The sequence below is a fragment of the Vanessa atalanta genome, chromosome 1 (assembly GCF_905147765.1).
Source record: "Vanessa atalanta chromosome 1, ilVanAtal1.2, whole genome shotgun sequence".
Lineage (NCBI taxonomy): Eukaryota > Metazoa > Arthropoda > Insecta > Lepidoptera > Nymphalidae > Vanessa > Vanessa atalanta.
Genome location: NC_061871.1, coordinates 1,533,318 through 1,554,322, shown reverse-complemented (window position 1 = coordinate 1,554,322; position 21,005 = coordinate 1,533,318). Strand labels below are relative to the sequence as shown.

General features: G+C 31.6%; 1 protein-coding gene across 4 annotated transcripts; it reads left to right on the top strand.

The window, feature by feature from the left end:
- LOC125064844 (zinc transporter 2-like) lies at window positions 1–19,747 on the top strand. Of its 4 annotated transcripts, none has more exons than XM_047672136.1 (10): window positions 1–146; window positions 15,686–15,852; window positions 15,938–16,042; window positions 16,119–16,239; window positions 16,619–16,798; window positions 16,972–17,068; window positions 17,308–17,463; window positions 17,884–18,015; window positions 18,476–18,584; window positions 18,690–19,747. In XM_047672136.1, exons 1-10 carry the CDS (start codon window positions 79–81, stop codon window positions 18,833–18,835), a joined length of 1,281 nt encoding a protein of 426 aa, XP_047528092.1. In that variant the 5' UTR covers window positions 1–78; the 3' UTR covers window positions 18,836–19,747. The 4 variants fall into 4 exon arrangements, with proteins under 4 accessions (XP_047528092.1, XP_047528084.1, XP_047528073.1 ...); XM_047672128.1 differs by lacking the exon at window positions 1–146 and adding an exon at window positions 2,802–3,152 and having other exon boundaries at window positions 17,311–17,463; XM_047672117.1 differs by lacking the exon at window positions 1–146 and adding an exon at window positions 2,802–3,152.
- The last annotated feature ends 1,258 nt before the right edge of the window (window positions 19,748–21,005 follow it).

Sequence of the window (21,005 nt, the reverse complement as noted above, 5' to 3'; positions counted from 1 at the left end):
TTTGATTGCATTCGACTAGCCATCTCGATTCGAATATCACTTATAATTATTGTTATTTTGGCCAAGATATGTGAGCCAATGTTATTTCCAACTGTATTAATAAGATTTGCAAAGGAATACATTTCCGATTGTAGGAGAATGTCTGGGTGAGTTCTTTATTATTTTTCTTTTGAGTTTTTTTCAGCACGTCTGCAAAGGTCCAATGGCAAACGTCGCGTCTCTGTTAAGAAGGTGTACGGTAGAAGGATATAAAAACATGCTGGTTGACTTACGATGTTTTGATTGATTGCTGAAATACAAGAAATTAATTGTATTTTCCAAAATATTGAATTAATTGAATTCCTTTGACCCTCCCCCTTTTTTTATTCAACGCCCAGCGGAGCGGGTGGGAAATTATTTAGTTTCATAAAAAATATACGTAACATATCAGCAGTACGAAACCACTATGCTATTCAATTTTTGAACATGTCTTTTAAAACGATCTTTTAAGCTTGTCAAATTAATTTAACACATTATTAAATTAAAAAATGTTAGAACATTTGAGTTGTAAAAATTGTCTAAATACCCAACACAACACATATATACATGTATATATCCGTGTTCCACGTGAGAAATAAAAAAATAAAAAAAAATAAAACTACGAGACACACACACATTCAAACCAACATAAAACTAACGAAAGAATACATACGTATTTTTTCTGGTTCAAATATACGATTATTATGTCACACATTGATATTGCTATCATAAGTTGTTTACCTTTCTCACGCTGCCCAAGCGCAGCATGAACTTAATACATTTCGTCTTTATGTTTATTAAAATAAAATAAATATGGAATAATTATTTTGTTAAAATAATAACTTAAATATAAAACGGTATAAAAATTATAGTAATATATTTTATTATATGATTTTCATTACCATCGCAAAATGCAAATAAAATGTCAATTTTTTGTAATTTATTTGTTTAAGCCTCTTTAATTCCTTAGTAATAATAAAAATAGTGTTTCTTTAATGTAATTTTAACAAAGGACCTCTCGACGAGTATAGTCCATCTTACACCATTTTTTCCGGTCTTGAGCTATTCTCATACAGTCTTTGTTTACGAATTACAAGTACTTCTTCCCATCTTTCCAAGGTGCGACCTCTTTTCCTTTTTTTGGAAGGGTCAGCCCATACAGTGATTTTTTTAGTCCACCTCTCTTTATTGCAACGTGACCAGTTTTTGTAATTAGTGTCATTAAATTAATATAATTCATACAACTGTAAAATTGACTGAATCCAGCGGACTCCTGCACATCAGGTCGTCTTTCCTCCTTATGTTAGTGTCGAGGAGTAGACTTTCTTAACAAAATCTTAAGGTCACTAAAACTGAAAATGCAATACAAAACGTTTTTGTATTCTTTTATTATTTTGCCTTTTTGGAGATTAATTAGTGTGTGAGTCGGTGATTAGAATCATTATTTTTTTTATTTTATAAATGATTAAAATAATTAGTAGATTACCCATTGCTAATAGCAATAATGAGACATTGCCAATACAATTATACGCCTTATTATTTCTTTGCCTTTAAATTTAACTTTTTAAAATTATGCTGGCGCTGTGTTAAATAAGTATATATTTTTTTTTTAAATATCGCTTGCTAATAAGTCATTTAATAATCATGTAAAGAGTGACATAAAAGGTACCTACTGTTTTATTAGAATACTCTTTTGAATTTTGTATGAGTTAAAATTTCTGTTATTTTTATTATCATTTTAATTTCAAATCGTTTTACTTATAATCCTGTTTATTTTCTCGTCGTCGTTGTAAATATCCGAAAGACTTCAGGCTGTTTTAATTACTGCTTTCGTCCTAACACTCAATACATCTAATGGGCTCGACTCTAAGCTCGAATTGGGGTTTCATTTAGATCAGGTTAGCGTGATAGTTCAAACTATCTGTATTAATACTTTTCTAAGCTTCCTAATATTAAAACGCGGAAGTGAGTTTGTGTGTTACGCATTAACGTCTTAACGACTCAACTGATCATTATGAAATTTTAGGATATTTTTTCCCTTCTTTTTACTTTAGAAAGGGTATCTAAAACCTATCTCCGTGGTGATGAAGGCGCGGGCGGACGCTAGTTATAAATAAAGCATTTAATGGAGTCGTTACCACGAAGAAATACGTGATAAGAGTCTGTATAACAATAGGCTAATAGATCTTATTGTACCTAGTGTTTATTTTAAAAGCTTGTCACGTATAGTAGAGGTCAAGTGTCCAGCCTCGGTGATGGAGTGCTGTAGCATTTCAATTCTGAGACTACTGATTGAGTATCGCTCTTGAATGTCGTAAATCGTTTATTTTTTTCTTATTTTTATGATAAGACTTAAATCACGAAATATTGCGCCATAAAAGTCACTCATTTAAATACACTATTAAACTTTCAAATATTTAGGTTTATTAGTTTATTCAATTAGTTTGGTTCCATTTGAGTAAGCTATACTAGAATGGAATAAGAAGTACTTCCGTCTTTTTCTGTTACTTCCTCAGTTCTTGAACCTAACTAAAATCGCTTTGTTTTTCGCCAAAATCAACAATGAATCGTGAAGAATTTCGTTGTACAATAGTTCTGATAACGCCTTCACCCTTGTCCGCGTTCCGACATTGAGAACAAACCATTTTTTAGCTATGGATGTCACGAGCTACTCGACCAGACAAACTGTTGTATATATTATTCAATAAACAACGAAGGACAGTGTTGGTAGTTCGCCGGCGTTGTATTGTTTCGGTCGCTGGCATAACGTTTGGATCGCGCTTGGGAACGTCAGTTGTGCGACGGCTGTCGAGAACTCGAGATTGACATTTCTTTGACGTACGCTCGTGTTTATTTTGGCGCGAGATGTCATCTAATAAAAATAGTGAAAATTATCAAAATGATAGCAAGTTGAATGGTTTGAGTGCAGCTTTAGTGGATAAGGGTTTGACTCCGTTGAGTGGGAGGTATCGGTCGAAAAGTTTGTCGAGTGATAAGTTGAATAAGACGAACGCCGACCGAGCCGCTATATTGGAGGATGTTGAAGCACATTACATTACGGACAAATTAGAAACGCCTGGTTGTTTGGTTAAAAATAAAATTATGGAGCAAGGAACGCAATCTACGTTAAACGGGTAAGTTGAAAACTTAACATTTCAAATGATCCTCAAATATTATGTTAGTGTTTAGATACCTAATTATAAGATCACCTATTTCAATTTTTATTGGTTTTTTTCATTTGTATGATTTACCCGCAAATAAAAAAAATAATTAAAAAGTAAACATCGAAAACTCGAATATTAAAAAATGGCTTTGTTATTTACTGTTACTATTTAAATCGGCAATATTAATAGTATGTAAATACAAGAGGTATACAAATGGAGAGGGTAGGTTCTTCCACTACCCACATCACAGATTTCACGAGAAAATAGTCGGTTTCGATATAATATTTACTACTATTAATTTCACAACTATCTTTCATCATTCAAAAGAAGATATATCAATAAATATATTATTGCACATTCCACAAATACCAATAGTAGTAGTACTAGGTCGTTGAAAGGTCGATGTTGCATAGAACAGAGGCTCTGAGGGTAATGATAAAGGTCAATGCTGTGCTGCGGTCTCGTACGTCGTTTTACACAGGGGACAATAATATTGATTCAAGATAGGTTTAATGGACGTCTCCACAGGCCAATGGCTTCGGTTTTTTATATTTGTGGTTATTTCTTAGATCAATGAAAACAAGAGAAACTAAGCAATAATTTTTAATAAATCTATCTAAAAATTTTTGGTACTCAAAAATAGCAGAAAAATACGGTTAACTAAGTTTTCTTGTTTTGACGACAAAAAAGTTTTTTGTGAACAAAGATGGTCCAAAAATTCCCTCATCACGTTATCAAAAAACATTCCGGTATAAACATGGCGATACATTAACTTATAATATTTTATTTTTAGGTATTTTAAGGTTTAAAAGTAAAATTCTTAAATTGAAACAGTTTTTTTTTTCGTGCTATTTACAAATTTAATCAAGTTAAGTCGTATTCATGTGCTAATTATTATCTTTTTATTTATAAAATGTATTATTTACTGCCATAAAGAACAGAATAAAAAAAACTAAGGAAAAATAATCATCACGGGCGACAAAAAAAAATGAATTATCGTAACGAAATATAAAATTATATAGTAATATGACATAGGTGATTTAAGCATTTTCTATTTAAAACAATAATAGTAACACTTTTAGAATCAATGAAGACTTTGAAAATTAACGTAATTATCAAATCTATTTCATCAAATAATTCTTCATTTAAATTTCAAATCATATTTAATTTAGAATAATAATATGTGACATAAGTAGTTAATTATATAAATATCTAAAGTGCCATCGAAATGAGGTTACTAGGTTATTTATAATGGCCGTTACGTGTGATATTGATTAAAATATTATAATTTACTATTTAAAATGTCTAATATGTATAAATATTTCTAAAATATCACATAAAAGCAACCAAAATTATCACTTACATCAAGTTTTAAAAAACCTCGTTTTACCCAAAAACTATGATCTGATGCTGTTGTTTATGATAGCGCAGTCTCCTTAACCTGACATGGCGAGGTACGGAGACTAGCGCGGGAGATATGACGATATGACGATGTCGTCATTACTGATTACTATGGCAGCCTTTCTTAGGGAAGACCAGACAACTACGTAAGACCTTATTGTGCAAAAGCGGGTGCGCTTACATAGATGCACAATTAATTCGCTCAATCTCATAGACCGATGGGACGATAAATCGAACACGGCCTTAGAGTGTTCAAGTGCACGAATAACTAATTACGAGCCTTCCGAGACACGGGAATGTACAAACTTTCATCAAACAGACTCCGGGCTGGGAGTCCACAGAAAGACGTAATAACTTTATGTCGGCTATCTACTCGACTAACTGCATCAGCGCGAGTTATAGAATATGCTCGAACAAAGAGACACTCTCTATTCCCTCATATTTATAGTTCAACAGGACTGAAGAGCAGTGCGAAGCATTAATGACTTAGTGGCCTAGGGCGAGGGACAGGTTTGACAGAAAAACCCAAATACCTTTTGTTAGACTGAACTCAGGCCTCAGAACCTTTAGCCCTCGATAAGCTTGGAAACTTGGAAATGCCGTTTGAAAGTACCAATATAATAATTGGTTCTGTGACTAAACTCAAACGATATGCACTACGAGAAAATGATAAAGCTGAAAAAGGGTCCTAATAGTCATAACTTTATTCAAAATATATATTAAATTTCCAATAGACTTTGTGATAATACACTGCATTTCCAATGGAATATTAAGGTCCATCTGTTACCACGCCAGCTTTTATTACGGAGTACAGGTGTTCTCTGTGTTCTCTTACATTTATATCTAACGGGAGCTGAGATATCAAGCCCGGCTTTACTAAGGCCAGGCAAAAGTATCAGAAGCATTTAACTGCCTACAACTGTATGTATATTATATTGTGTATTATGTTATATTTTTGGTGTTAGTAACTATAAACGATGTTAGCTTAACAGACAGGCAAAATGTTGTGTATGGGCGCAAAACTTGGCGTGGCGTGGTACTCATATATATAACATGTTAAATATTTCACAACATTTTCGGGACTTTGTTCTTCACCGAATATTCAAAACTGAAAATGCATCTGATTACAATTCAACACATTATGCCATTGTTTTTCACGTTTAAGGGACAACAAATATACCGACTTGCAGTTGCACACTTCATGTAAAACAAAAAAATAAATTTTAGAAATGGTACATTTTTTGTACGCAAATAATACTTTATTTTATGTATGGACGTATTATTCATCATCATTATCGTTGTAATCCGGTGTGATCTTAAAATTTAAGTTGGCGGTCTCAGTTCGAATTGCCATTCGTGTGTAGTTGTAACTTTGGCACTTTCTTGAAATTCTCTGCCATGAAACATACAATTACAGTGAAATTTTAGGTAATATATGATACATAATAAACAGTAATAAATCCATTTAAGTGGTGGCGCTTTATTGACAGTTTATTCTACTATATTATATTATACTATTCCATAATACGAGTGATGATCACTTCAAATCAGGTTCAATTGATCTTCAATGCTCCATTCGACTGTCTACCTTTAAAAAACAAATATATTCCTAAACATCTGGTTCCCATTGTTCATGACTGACCTTTGCCGTGGAGGCTTTTCTCAATGTAGACTGGGTGAGTGCATTGAAGATATTATAATATACTTGGTAATAGTAACACAAATTTTGTCAAACATTACCTAACTTTACTCCGAAGAGACGGGGATGCGACACAAATGGAGAAATCGGCACGGGATCATAGATTGTACGTGTTTTTCAAGACATGGAAATATCACTGCAGACTTCCTACCGCAGCTGCTACTGAGAAATTCGACTTGACAAAAAATGCCATTGAGATTTATTTACTCGACCAGTAATTTGAACTTAGAACTTCGGGATTTACAGGCTCAGGAGACCAGTAGTAGTTAAACCTCATTTCCTGAAAGAACCATTTTGGTCAAGACGTATATTAAATGAATAAAACAAAACGACATAGTTTTTCAAAACGCTAAATAGATAGAGATAAATAGCCTTCAACGTTAACAAGGCATATATAATTACTGAATGACTGTCTGCGCCTGCGCATTCAACGGTATTATGTTGATTTGAGATGTTATTAGTAGTTGTTAATATGAGACACTATTAATACAAGTCGACTTAATTTACTGTTTTTCGACATTGTTTGTAAATTTTAAACTTGGTAATTAGCTATGCTTGTATGCTTAATGTTCTGTATGGACTAAAATTTTCCAGAAAATTCTATTTTTAATAATATGTGTATAATTATGTTCTCCTATTTTTTATGTTTCTTGTCGTTGCCTATTATTATTTCTATTTAGTATTTTTATCTTTTTCAGAAATAACTTATTTTTGTTTTCGGAAATTCGGAAGTGTTATTTACGAACGACAAATTATGATAACAACCTAAAGACGCCTAAAGGTGTTATTTTGAAACTACGTTGCGAGACTCGTCGACGAAAGCAATTTGTTTATTAAAAAAAATTAGTTAGTTTTTTCATAAAAAACAATAATTATAATAAAAGTTTGACCAGGTTACGTTATCTGGCTATGTCAGGATATAAAATAATTGCATCAATTAAGGGATTACATTATAGATAAAAAAATACGTTTTAAAGTTCAGGTACAAATATGAATAAGTTATGTATTAAAATTGTCATTTAAATGTCTGCGTCTAATATTGAAGACTATTATTTATAAGCAATAAAATAGTGCCCAATTCCACTAACGAAACGACAGCTTAACGTAATCGAATCGAAACATAATCGTCGTCGGTCAACTGTTATCGTATTCTACACACGCAACGATCCAGTTCGGTTGCGTTGCGATGTGATTCGATCAAAGTTTGATAGGAATAAACGAGATCTAGCTGATACAAATAAGTAGAATTGTTCCTTAGTTACGATTAAGCCAAGATTAACTTTGATGATTCATGATTCATTAAAATTAATATAAAAAAATAATTTAAATCATCATTATTGTTACATAGTATAAAACAAAGTCGCTTGCCGCTGTCTGTCTCTATGTATGCTTAGATCTTTAAAGTTACACAACAGATTTTGATGCGGTTTTTTTTAATAGATACATTGATACAAGAGGAAGATTTATATGTATAATACATGTATAATATAGTAGAGAAACACTTATAATTTTAGAGACATTCTGTAGTATATTTAGTATCAGCATTTCACCCGTGCGAAGCCAGGGATGGTCGCTCGTAGATGATGAAAAAACTTGGAGATTATTTATATTATTATTATAGTATTTAACAAACATAACTTTGTATTTTAAATGTTTGAAAAGAGTAATGATTGAGTTTCTTATCGGTTGTTCTCGGTAGAATCTATTTTCCGAATCGTTGGTAGCTTCACTTAATATAGTTTGTTAAATGTTAAATGTTAATATACTTGAATAAGTATATTTTGATTTTGATTAATTTTTAATTAACCATATGAGCTGTAATGTAATTTTTTTTTTGTAAATTAACGCATCAACTCACCTGTGTTTCTCACTCACAAACTCACAAATTAAATATTGATAGATGACAAATATTATAGGTGACCGGTTTTGATACGAAGATCGGTATATCAATTAAGTATCATTAAAAGCACAATTAATATTCGTTGATTAGATAAATATTTTATTTACGGTTGGTAATCCGAACCTATTAAACATTTAAAATGGACGAAATAAGTAAAGTATTTCTCTATTTAAAGTATTTACGAATTATATGTAACAAATACGATGTGTACAAACAATATATTAAATAATAATAATTTACGATATACACAGAATTTTCTCGCAAAATAAATTATATTGTTTTAAATTACAAAGCGTCGGTAAAAGACGTAACGTCGCGTAACGCAGTGCTGCCAACATACAAAACGATACGATATTCAGTTTGTAAACATTCGTTTCAATAATACAAGTTACGTTCAAATTAAATTTTCAAGCGTTACAATTTCAAACTGTGAATAGATTAATATAATCATTTGTAATTATCTTCATGTACTACGTTTTATATAAGGCTAGGTTATTTTAATCCACTTAGATCACTTGTAATCATATGACTGAATTGCGAGGATAGTCCATTTATTCGGAGTGCAGTCGAGTTCTCTTATTTCGCCCAGATCAATTTTAACCTTTAATGATTCAATGCATATTAGCTTACTGGAAGATGATTCTTCTTATTAAAACTATATTAAAATATAGTAGTGAATACAGAACTCACGAACTTGTCCACGTGCATGGATGTCGCTCGCGTATATACAGTTTTATTCACAGTATGCAAAATAAAGTTGTATAAATAATCAATAAATTTAACAAATATATTTACTGTTATGAGTATAATAACTGTTGAGCTTCTCGTTTGTACCTGTCAGTAGAATCATTATTGCGGATCATATATTAAAATATATAATAACATTGCTATTATTTACCAAATTATATTAGAATATAAAACTTACCACGAAAACTAACCTAAAAAAATTAAAACACGGTGGTTGTGTTTATTCATACAAAGGGTTCCAATGTTTGTAGCGACGAATTAAATAATCAATTATAATCCATAGTTTCACTAATATTTGTTATTAGGTGGAGATGACTTGCCATGCAATTAGACTGAAATGGACAACCTGTCCATTATTTTATTACCTTGTACATAAAAAAGTATATAATACGTATAGATTAAAAAGGATACCTTTAATTCTAGAAATTCTATCGCCATAAAAATTGTTTATAACCTTGTACCCGTACCCTAACAGAGGCACAAATAAGATATAGAATTGAAAGAACTACGTAAATTTACCTGTTAATGTTATCTGTTGGACACCTAACACCCGAATCGAATAACATAAACGCACACATCAAAATCACTGCATGTGTAGCACACATACATATATTTTGAAATCAATTACATACAATGAAATAAAAGTGGTTATTTTGTAAACGTTCGATTTGATAATTGAATTTCGATGGAAGTCTGTTTATAAAAAATACTGTTATGATGATTAAGATTGGTATAATGTAAAAATAATCCTATATTCTATAACTAATATAACGAAAATAAATCCGAAGAAGTTTTCTGTAATAAAAATAAATAAATTGAGCATTTAACATCCAATGTAATTCTACAGACATATTAATACATTTCATGGGATAGAAATATTGTCTACGACATTAAATGATCGGATAAAATAATATCAACACATCCAACCAAAGACAATAAAAAAAATATCTACATTAATCTGAAATTTATCACATGTCAATACATCAGTAACAATAATAATAACGTACTCTCAGAATATCACCCCTTGTTTATCGAGGTACTGTTTGCGCGCCGTCGTCGTGTTATCTGAATAATGTAAAGTTAAGGAGCGCCGGGCTCAATGGTTGTTGATAACCGTCACGTAATAAATCGTATTAGTACGGCACGAGTGATGCACCCGACAAATTGTTTTCCTATCACTTTTGACATTTGACCATCCGATCTCCATGTGTGTGTGAGAGATTTTTGAGTGATTTCAAATTTGGAATTCCCGTGGAACCATGACTGAAGACACGAAGCCATTATTACTGTAAGTCGTAATTTATTTAAAGGGCAATAATGATTTTTTTTAAATTTAATTGGTCCAGAATGCTGTTTATTGAGCATGCTGGTATATAACATGAATAGTTAACATCACTGACCTCGTTTATATCATAATGCAAATATAACATACTATGTTGATTTCTGCTTTCCAATTATGTAACAAATAAGTATTTCTATAAACATTATTTACATATGGACATTCAATATCTGGATGGGTATTTTGCATATTTAAGAATATTCTAAAAAGTTACATCAATTTTTTTTTTCTTCTAAAATAAACTTTAATTAAACCGACGTGTCACTTATCAGTGTGAAAATCGTCTTGCGTAATTTCCTCGTTTACTATTTATTTATATTAAAATGCAAATATTCTTTGTAAATATTGAAGATAATACGTTGTTGTTGACGATTATTTTTTCCACGTGTTTCAATGTCATTTCACGTCTCAAAACGATTAATGTTTTGTAAAATAATGCAGTAATGAATTAATACATTATGATTCTAACGTAACTCCATACTTTAAATGTGTTTAGCATTTAAAAGTTATGCTACAATAGAGAATCTCACATACATACATACGTACATGAAAACATTACACACCTTTTTAGGTTAGTCGTGTTATAGGTGCTATAGTTTTGTCAGTCTGATGATACTTTTAAAGATACCAGTATTTAATGTTCATCATGCGATTGATCTACGAAGACAACTAACCTAACTAACACTTAGTTAAAATAGTTTCCGGTAAAACATTTATAATTTTAGCTCTTTATTGTATCTCTTTACCTTTAATACACACAAATAAATATATAAATATTCCTCTATTCTACTTCACTGTGCGTTCGATATACCTACGTACAGAATATCTTGATGGTAGGGTTTCGTGCAAGCCCACTTGGGTAAGTACCACCCACTTACGAAATATTCTACCGCAAAGCAGCAATAGTTTGTATTTTTATATTTGAGTGAGCCAGTGTAAGAGGGCACAAGGGATATAACATCTTAGTTCCCAAGGTTGGTAGTGCATTCGTGATGTGAGAAACAGCTAATATTTGTTACCACCTCAATGTATATGGGCAATGATGATCATTTACAATCAAGTGGCCCATTTGCTTGTCCACCAACCCATGTTTTAAAGAAAAATGTTATGTATTTACTTAGTTTATAACCTTTGTTTCAAACGTGTTTTATTCTAGTTTGTAGATTACGCGTATGGATTATAACAGTAGTTCACATAAGTCTACTTCTAGAAGTAATACATTTCTTCTTTATCCTCTTTATAAACATAGAACATTCAAATCAACACCACCTTCAGATATCAAAATCTTTTGCCTTCTTATTTATTGTTAATAATTTAAATAATCCTAAAGCAACACTTTACGGAAACACGCATCCTGTAAAACGCTGAACAAGGTCGATAATGAGGTCATTAAACTTAAACTATATTTAATGATATCAAATCGATAAGCATTTCATGTAAAGATAAGACGCCGAAAATGTATGTTATTGCTTCTGTAGATTATTTTTGTATTACATAGGTTGTATGGATTAGTAACCACGGTCTAATAAGTTTCAAGTTAAATAAAAATTGTAGAAGTGTTTTACGATTTACTAGCCTATACCAGCTTAAGCTAAAAGGCGATGTCATCATTAAGCCTCAAGATATTTGAGACGATCCCTTAGGTTATGAAATTTGTCAACATTTTTGGAGCACCTAAAATAAAATGTTGACAAATTTTATAACTTAAGGGATGTGTAGATAGAGAAATGGGTTAAATGATTGTAAGTGTAAAATTTTGTCAATACATATTATTACTGTTGTTAGGAACCTTTCCTTGCACGGTCAGTGATATCATTTTTTCTATATATATTAGTTTGACAAATAAAAAAGCACGTCCTTAGTGTTACATACTTCCGTCCCTTTTTACGGAATCATTCCCACAGATAGCAGGAAAGCGAAAGGAAAGTGACACACACCAAAATGTGCTTAGGGGCGATGTAAGCTGTACATTCTTGAATTATTTTTCTTTTAACCGTATTTGGTGTTAAAAAATCTTCAAAAATAATATATCAGTTAAACAACGGCGTTAGCTTATGAATGAGTAGGATTACAATCATCTTAAGTGACCATGCAAATAAATTATTAAATAAACTCATAATTCAAGATATTGAATATCAATACGAATTTCACGCTTTGTAAAAAAATACGGATATGAGTTCTGTAATTGTTTTCAAAGCGATAACATCAGCGATATTTACGATATTACGATAGTATTTTACACGGTCGCTATGTTATAAGGTGGTCAAAACAATACTGATTAGATAGTAATAATTAAACTAATTGATATCTCGATAAGCCCTTGTAACTGATCATGAATAAAAGATAATAATGTCCATCTCATATTGGCGTAAGAAGAACATTCAGATTTCCTTTTTTTTTGTTCCAACATAAATATAATTGTGTATGATTATTACTTGTTTTTTTTGTCATTTAAAAAGTATAAATATTTTACTGTAAAGAATTACTAGTATTCCTATTTTCCCTTTCAATTAAGCTTCTGTTAGGAGTTGGGATGACTGTCGCAGAGTAGGAGTCAAGATCGATCCTGCGACTGTTTAGATTAAGTCGTTTTTTCTGAAAAAGAGTACGACTGATCTTCTTGCCGGTCCTCCTCTGTAAAATCTACATTTCGAAGCGCTGGTGCTAGCTTTATACAATTAATTACATTTTAATACTGACTTCAAATTTAGTAACGATCGAAATTACAAATATGATTCAATCGACAATAGTTTCATAATTCACTTGATTTATATTAAACTAGCTAATTAAACATAAAAATATAAGACGTATAAAACGGTCCATTATAATATATTTCTTGTTTTTATTCTAGTAATTATTTATGAATAATTAATTTAAATAAATAAACTGTGCAGCGAATGTCGGGCTCACGTGCTACGTTTTCCACATCAGCCTTGGGTTTGAACTGTTTATTGCTAACTATTATTTGTGTTGATAGCGGTCATAGTTACATTTTTTCAATTTGGATATTTCAACAAGTGCTCGCGGATGTCAGGGTCGTATTATACATTAGGCAGTGAGTAAATGGCTAGATGGCCATAGGCAGGCCAGAGTGGGATATAAATTTTATTGTTGACGACACATAACACTCCTTTTTGAAAGTACTGATGACATATCTTCGTTTTTCATTTTGATCTCGCTGCAATTAAGTGCTTACGAGTTTTTCCGGTGGTATGGGGGAATACTCATTCAAAATTAAATTTAAATTATTTTAAATCTTCAGTCCAGGATTAGAATATAGGATACCTCAAACTGAACATACGACGTCTGTTCGCACGATTTACATTAATCGTTTTTTTTTTTTTATACAGACATAGTGCCGTTCTCTACGTGGCCAGTAACTTTTTTCCGCTCTCTAAAACTAATTCTTTGTTAAGTCGTAACAATTTCATAAATTACAATCAACCGTTTTTTATGTGCAGCCATCGTCCCATAATCGCTGGGACAAAAATCGGCTTACGCTATAATATATAAGATTTAATAAAAAACTAAATATTTAAATTGGATTAAATTGTTACTACAATCGTCCATGGTATGCGTTAAACTTCTATTGAATCTGTACTTCTATCGGTAGCTCATTTGTTGTGTATTCGCTATCAATGGAATACTCAACGGAAATACTTTATAAATGCCTTTAACAGCTGTAGCCTTCAAATATATCATCATAAACCTTATTATCATAATCAGGGTACTGAATATATAATTTCGTTGCATATATTGAACTGTAAATGGAACTTTAATGGAAATGTAAATCAAACAAAAAATATTAACAGAAAACATTAAATACTTGATATTGTTTTTTTTTTTTTTTTCTGTGGACTTTGCGTATGAAACAAAGTATTCGGTTCAGTTTAATTTATCTTTACAGATAAGTTGTTTTAAAGTCAAACACAAGTAATCATTGACTTAGTTAATGATGCGTTGACGAGAACCTTCATAGATTTCTTTGGATCATTTGTCTTCGTAACCACCTTAAAGAATTGGGCTGTTTGTTTAAACAGTCGCGTCTTTCATACGACTACTTATTTCAACTTTTATTTCGATTTCTTGTAAAATTAGTTGTATATTGAATCATAGTAGCATGCCCCAATGTTTTTTTTGTTTTTTTTTTTTTGTTATTGTATCTGTAGGTGGATGTGCAAATGGGCCACCTGATGGTAAGTGGTCACCATAGACAACATATAAATTTTATATTGTTAGGCGACCAGTAATCCATTGCGTTATTGACGCTACATTATTTTTGTATAATTCTTTTACAATCTATACTAATATAAGTACGAAACTACGTCTGTCTGTCGTTATTACCGCTCCCTCACGGCCAAATTACAAATACTATAATATTTATTTCGCACGTGACATCTCTCCCTCTCGGCATAAATAAAAGCCAAATATATATATACTTGACATTGAATATAATAATAATAATTTTTGAAGGACCTACTTATAGGTAAAGCAATAGCATCGCCAGTTGGTTTTCATTTGAGATACTAAGTCCGTTCATTAGAATTTCAAGTCCCATTAAAAAGTATAACATAAAAATAGATTATATATCTATTTTAGATTTATTGCATCAATTGCGATAAAAGAGTCACAGTTGGGTAATGCAGTTGAATTGCAATAAATGCCTCGTTTGCTGCATTAAATTGATCTTGAATAGAATAATCATTGTAAACGCTTGTTTACTCGTGTGACGATGTTACTTTATATGCTGGAATGATAGCAACATAGTAAACACATTTCATGTCTAAAGTCATGGATTCTCGATAGTAGAATTATCTTTTTAAATAAATATACACGTAGGTATTTTAAGTTTGTTAGTATCACGGTCAATTTTAAATAAACCAAGTATGATATAATGTTTGACAATTTCGGATCGAATGGAAACAAATGCACCAATTAAATGTCAATTTAGTTTTAAATACTCGATTCGTCTATTAGGACTACATCTGGCATCATAATGCATTACTGTTTTGTGAGATTTTAAAATAAACTCAGTAAGGTCAGTCAGTATTGGGTTCATTTGTAATAGACTTTCGTATTATCATAGCTCAATGTTTGTTTCTATTCATGCAAGCTATTGTCAAAGGTTGGGTGATTGTTATTAAAACGTTTCCTGATTGATGTTGTACGTGAATTTTGTGTATAATATACATTAATAGATAAGTTCTGTATAAGGAAGGTTAAGCACAGATTGGAACACAATAATTTATAAAACATAGGTGCAATTGAGTTTGATTAAAATATCAATTCCCAGTCTTAGACAAGATGAGATTTAAGTTCTTGAACTTGAAAAGAAAAAACCGTACACTGATTATTTGTCACCACAAAACTTCGAGATAACAATAATTTTCGAATGGAAACTTAATACTTGTCTGCAGATTCAAAGAGGGTAAGGCGACTTATGGAACAGACAGTCCAGCACGCGGTAGGCGTGTCATATTCTGCGTCCACGGAAATCCCTCCACTGGCTGCTGTGCGGTAATAGAAACAAGTGCGGATGGTGATGATGGTGAAATACGCAACGGCAGTATAAGTGAAGTAGAACGTTAGTTGATATAACACTTAAAATTTAACTGATAATAAAATTATTTATATATAATCATTTAAATAATTTCTCGCTTAACTTTCAGGACATTGTCACAGATCAAGAAATGAAGAAATAGATAAGAGAGCACGAAGAAAATTAATAATAGCTAGTGTATTATGTGTAATATTTATGATAGGAGAAATTGTTGGTGAGTTGAATTCAGGGCCATATTTGGTTGCATTTAAAAATAGCATCGATTAATACTTAACCGTTGCATGTTTTAGGTGGTTATTTATCAAACAGTCTCGCGATAGCGACGGATGCTGCACATCTATTAACAGACTTCGCTAGTTTTATGATATCATTGTTTTCATTATGGGTCGCAAGTAGACCTGCCACGAGAAGGTAAGCAGGATTATGTCCCATAATTGATGACAGTCTTTTTATTTTTTGAAATATTTAGTCTCATATTTATTTAAGTTGAAATAAGTAACACGTCATAACCACCATTCGCTTTCTCTCATCGGAAAGATTTTTCAGCGGAAGATTTGGAAGACTAATTCGACTGCCGCTTACCTGATGCCAAACGTAACTGGTCGTTAGGTCCCGAGCATATTTTATATGTTCGTGTCGTCTACGATACTGAAATCAAAGATCTTAACAAATAGTCACCTAGTTCACTCTTGTGACACTCGCGAGCTTAGATGGAATAGCTCGATTCTACTCTGTCAGAAAAACACAAAAAAATATTATATTATAACCCCATAAACATTTTTGTTTTCAGAATGCCCTTCGGGTGGTACAGGGCGGAAGTAATAGGTGCTCTTACATCGGTTCTTTTAATCTGGGTGGTAACTGGCGTGCTAGTGTACATGGCAGTGCAAAGAGTAATTTACAAGGAATTCGAGATTAACGCCACTGTCATGCTTATTACCTCTGCTGTGGGAGTAGCAGTTAATCTTGTGTAAGTTGGAACTACTTTAGTGCCTTTTTTTCTGAACTGGCAGCCGCTTTAATCAAAACTGATTATTGAAACTTCAAACTATCACAGTAAAAATATAATTTGTTTTTTATATTTTTACATAGAACAATTAGAGATTTAGTATTTTTTTAATGCTATCTAAAATTTAATTTCAGCATGGGTCTAACCTTACACCAGCATGGTCACAGTCACGGAGGCGGCGGTGGTCACGGACATTCTCATGGAGGAAACAATCCTGTACTCAATAATAAAGTGAGTATCAATGACTATACCATTTCTACCAGTTCAGTAAAAAAGCACAAATATTCAAATATTTTTGGGTTAAAACAAAGTATTTCAAATATGCCCCGCAAAATCCGAAGGGGCTTCACATTTTAAACTCCAAATTAATTATCTTTTAGAAGTTATAACTGTAATGTGAGACACGCTGGATTTCTTTTTTTATGCAACACAAACTGAAACCATCCCTTATAATGTACACTTTTTGTTAGAAGGAACGTTCAGATTCGGACGCGGAGAGTTCATCTTCCCACCAACATGATCATCACGCTGAGAACATCAACGTTCGAGCCGCTTTTATACATGTGCTTGGAGATTTCTTGCAGAGCTTCGGAGTAATGATCGCAGCTATCGTTATATACTTTAAGGTGAGTTCTGCTCTATACATTTTTATATAAAACTGCTGAGGCCGGTTGGCTGGGTTGGGCCAAAGAAGTTACCGGTTATCTTAGTTATCATTTTGGAAATTCTTCGTAGTAGATGTACTCATCATTGGTCAATATTAAATTTCGTGCCTTAGAAAGCACGTGAAGTCGTTTTTCCTGCTCCTGATGTATTTCTGATTAGGTTTCATTACTGTCCCATTATTATACGAGCCTGAGGAATATTAACAAGCGAAATATTGTTAGATTTCGTTTTATTTTGATTAGAAACTATGTATGTAATGTAACTCCAAATTTTGGTTCTTTTTAATGCTTTAAATAACATTCACTAGCAAATAATTTGTTTTTTAATATTAGTATTATTGATTTAAGATGTTTATACATGAAATCGTTATTTTTTTATAGCCTGAATGGAATCTAGTGGATCCGATCTGCACGTTCCTCTTTTCCGTGCTGGTCCTAATCACGACATTCAACATAATCAAGGATACATTGCTCGTATTGATGGAGGGATCACCTAGAGGTCTTGATTTCCAGGTAACGTTATAAATATTATCTTTGTTGATGTTCCTATGTTTTATTTTTGTTTGGATATGTTGAGTTTCTTTCTTCAATTTTCGAAGAGTTTACGAAGGAAATAGTGGTTCATAAATGGTGCTCAGTTGATTTTTTTGTAATGATCAAAATTTTTTGATTGCCATTTATATTTTGTATGAATTTTTCAATACGAACTAATGAACATTTCAATTCATACCTAGATTATTTCAAAAGCTTATTGAAATTGCATTGTAAGCAATTATTCTAAAGAACCAATGCGAAACCTATTGTACGATGTTATGATGGTAGTATACCAGATCAATCAATATGTGCCAAAAACAACTGTACAATGTTTCAAGTCAATGGATGAACAATTATTCATAATCTTGTATTGTTTAGAAGTATGGATTGATTTGAAGTATGAATATTATTTTAAATTATCGAAATCGTTTAATTACAGGAAGTCGCAAACACCTTCCTATCACTACCGGGTGTTGTCAGAATACACAACTTGAGGATGTGGGCTCTGTCATTGGACAAGACTGCATTATCTGCTCATCTTGCTATTCGTAAGTTTTTTTTATTTGTAACCTTAATATGTTTCTATTAAAATTCATTTATATTCATAATGAAAAATAATTATGATGGTCTAAAGTGATTTTCATCAATTTCAGGAAACGGCGTTAGTCCGCAAAAAGTTCTGGAACAAGCCACGCGATTGGTTCACGATAAGTATAACTTTTTCGAAATGACTCTCCAGATTGAAGAGTTCAATGACGGCATGGAGGAGTGCAGTCAGTGTAAGATGCCGCAGTCCTGATTAAAGAGTAATCTTGTAGTATTGAAACTATAGAGGCTGATGTAGAGAAGTAAACTTAATTTAAATGCAAATAACGTTCTTGAATAATAATTTTGGTAAGGAAAATTTTCTTCCGACATCTTTACCTCGGTACCGTATCTAACACACTCGTTGGTAGAGTTACCAAATACAAACAAGATGATGTGTAAATGTCAAGTAGGATTATATTTGCTAGTAATATTTTGAGCTGTATTATTTATTGTCTCGACAATTGTAATTCGAATTTGTAAACTAATCTATTTGTATTCTGTTGCCAAAAAAAAGGTTAAACCTTAGTAGATTGTAAAGTATCTATTGTTATTATAAATTGTTTCCGATTCAACTATATTATTTATTTATATTTTATCTTTAAATTGTATTAAATTAACCTTTTTCGTTCAAGCAGTCCCGTTTTCATAAATTCATTCAACGATAAACGATGTTTAAATTTGTTTGAATTTGTTGATGAGAGATCAAATATGTTTAAATGATAAATTCTTTGTATGAATGAAAACATTAATATTTGTCTGTGATTTACGTAGTTCATTCGTTCATTATTTACTTATTTCATTCGATACATTTGACTACCTTTAACCAAAATACTTATTTAAAAAACTATAACTATACGAATTTTTGTTTTACGACAATAGTATTTGTTTCATTAAACAAAATTAAACTTCTCCAAAGTGTCATAAAAATGGTTGCTCGATAATACTCGATTCCCCAATTAAAATAGTTAAAGGTAAGCCAAAACTGCTCAAGTATTCGTCGAATTGTATAAATAAATTTAAAATCGGAAATAGTTTTACCACAAAATGTATTTTAGTGTAAAATTGATATTTGTATATTAAACGTTATGCTAATTATAATAAAGAATATTTTTAAATTAACCAACGAACGAAATCTTATACATAACAACTTTAATGTTACACACACCACAGAAACCACTTCATATTGATCATTTATACTATTACAAATGGAAAATTGACTCTGTCCGTCTGTCTGTCTGACGCTTTCATTGCTACACAAAAGAACCGAATTTTATGAAATTTGGTAAGAAGTAGTTTTAAACCCTGGATATAGGCTTTTTTATATCTAAAGCCGAAGACCTAACCACGTGGTCGAAGTCACAGAAAACTAGTTTGTTATATTTCATATACAAAAATAATACATGTGGCATGTAGTTTGAGGGTTCAGACCTGAGCAAGCAACTCCTAGTTAAAACATCTTAAGGAATTTCTATCACATGCAGATATGTCACTCTATCGCAATCGATTCGAATTGTAATCGTTGCCTTTTAATCGTTTTTCATGTTCAACTAACTCGACGATTCCGAAACGTGTCGTGGCCGTTGTAAATTAAAGGAAATCTTATTACGATTCAGCTGAAGTTTCTATGTGAGGAATATGAGGAGTAAATCTCACCAGATGTATGATGTACGAATAAGAGACATCATATCTTAGATCCTGTAGTCAACACCACATATACTATAATGTTAGTGTCTATAAGCCATAATAATAAATATACTTCGAACAACAGCCCGAAAAAATGTTGATATTTTAGTAGTAAGTTAAAAGTTGTTTCATGTGAAATTGATAAATTAAATTTTAATTTAAAATAAATCAGGTAAGCAATTAGAAGCACCGAGGCAGAAAAATCGTCCTGTTATCATCCGAGATGTAAATATATGTGATGAAAGGTCAAATTGTGTGTTTCAATGAATGTGGAGCAAGGTTTTTTAATGATATACAATTTGATTTGTAAGATAACATCAAGTATCAAGATTGCAGAGCACATATACAGTATCAAGATATTTATCGGAAAGTCTGCTTTGATATTGTACTAACGCATGAAGATCAACAATCCTCTTTGGTGGAGATTCGGATTTTTTTTTTTACACAAATGTTCGTCATATTTCTTGTAAATATTTACAAGACGCGGTTTTAAATGTTCCTTTATAACAATAGTATTGTGACGTCATAATACAGTATTCAAGGCGATTAATAACAACAAAACATGTAAATCATATTTATATTTTTATTTTACCCAATCAATACAATTATTTGTGAATATATTTATTACATTAAGTTAATTGAAACGAGGCTTAAATATTATTAATTTAGTGATATAGATATGTTCACTCACGAAGGCA

Excerpts from the sequence above, each read along its gene's own strand:
- LOC125064844 (XM_047672117.1), top strand. The coding sequence starts at position 2,884 with ATGTCATCTAATAAAAATAGTGAAAATTATCAAAATGATAGCAAGTTG. Across the intron at positions 16,799-16,971 it reads GGAGTAGCAGTTAATCTTGT|CATGGGTCTAACCTTACACC; the intron begins GTAAGTTGGAAC and ends ATTTAATTTCAG. Across the intron at positions 17,069-17,307 it reads ATCCTGTACTCAATAATAAA|AAGGAACGTTCAGATTCGGA; the intron begins GTGAGTATCAAT and ends ACTTTTTGTTAG.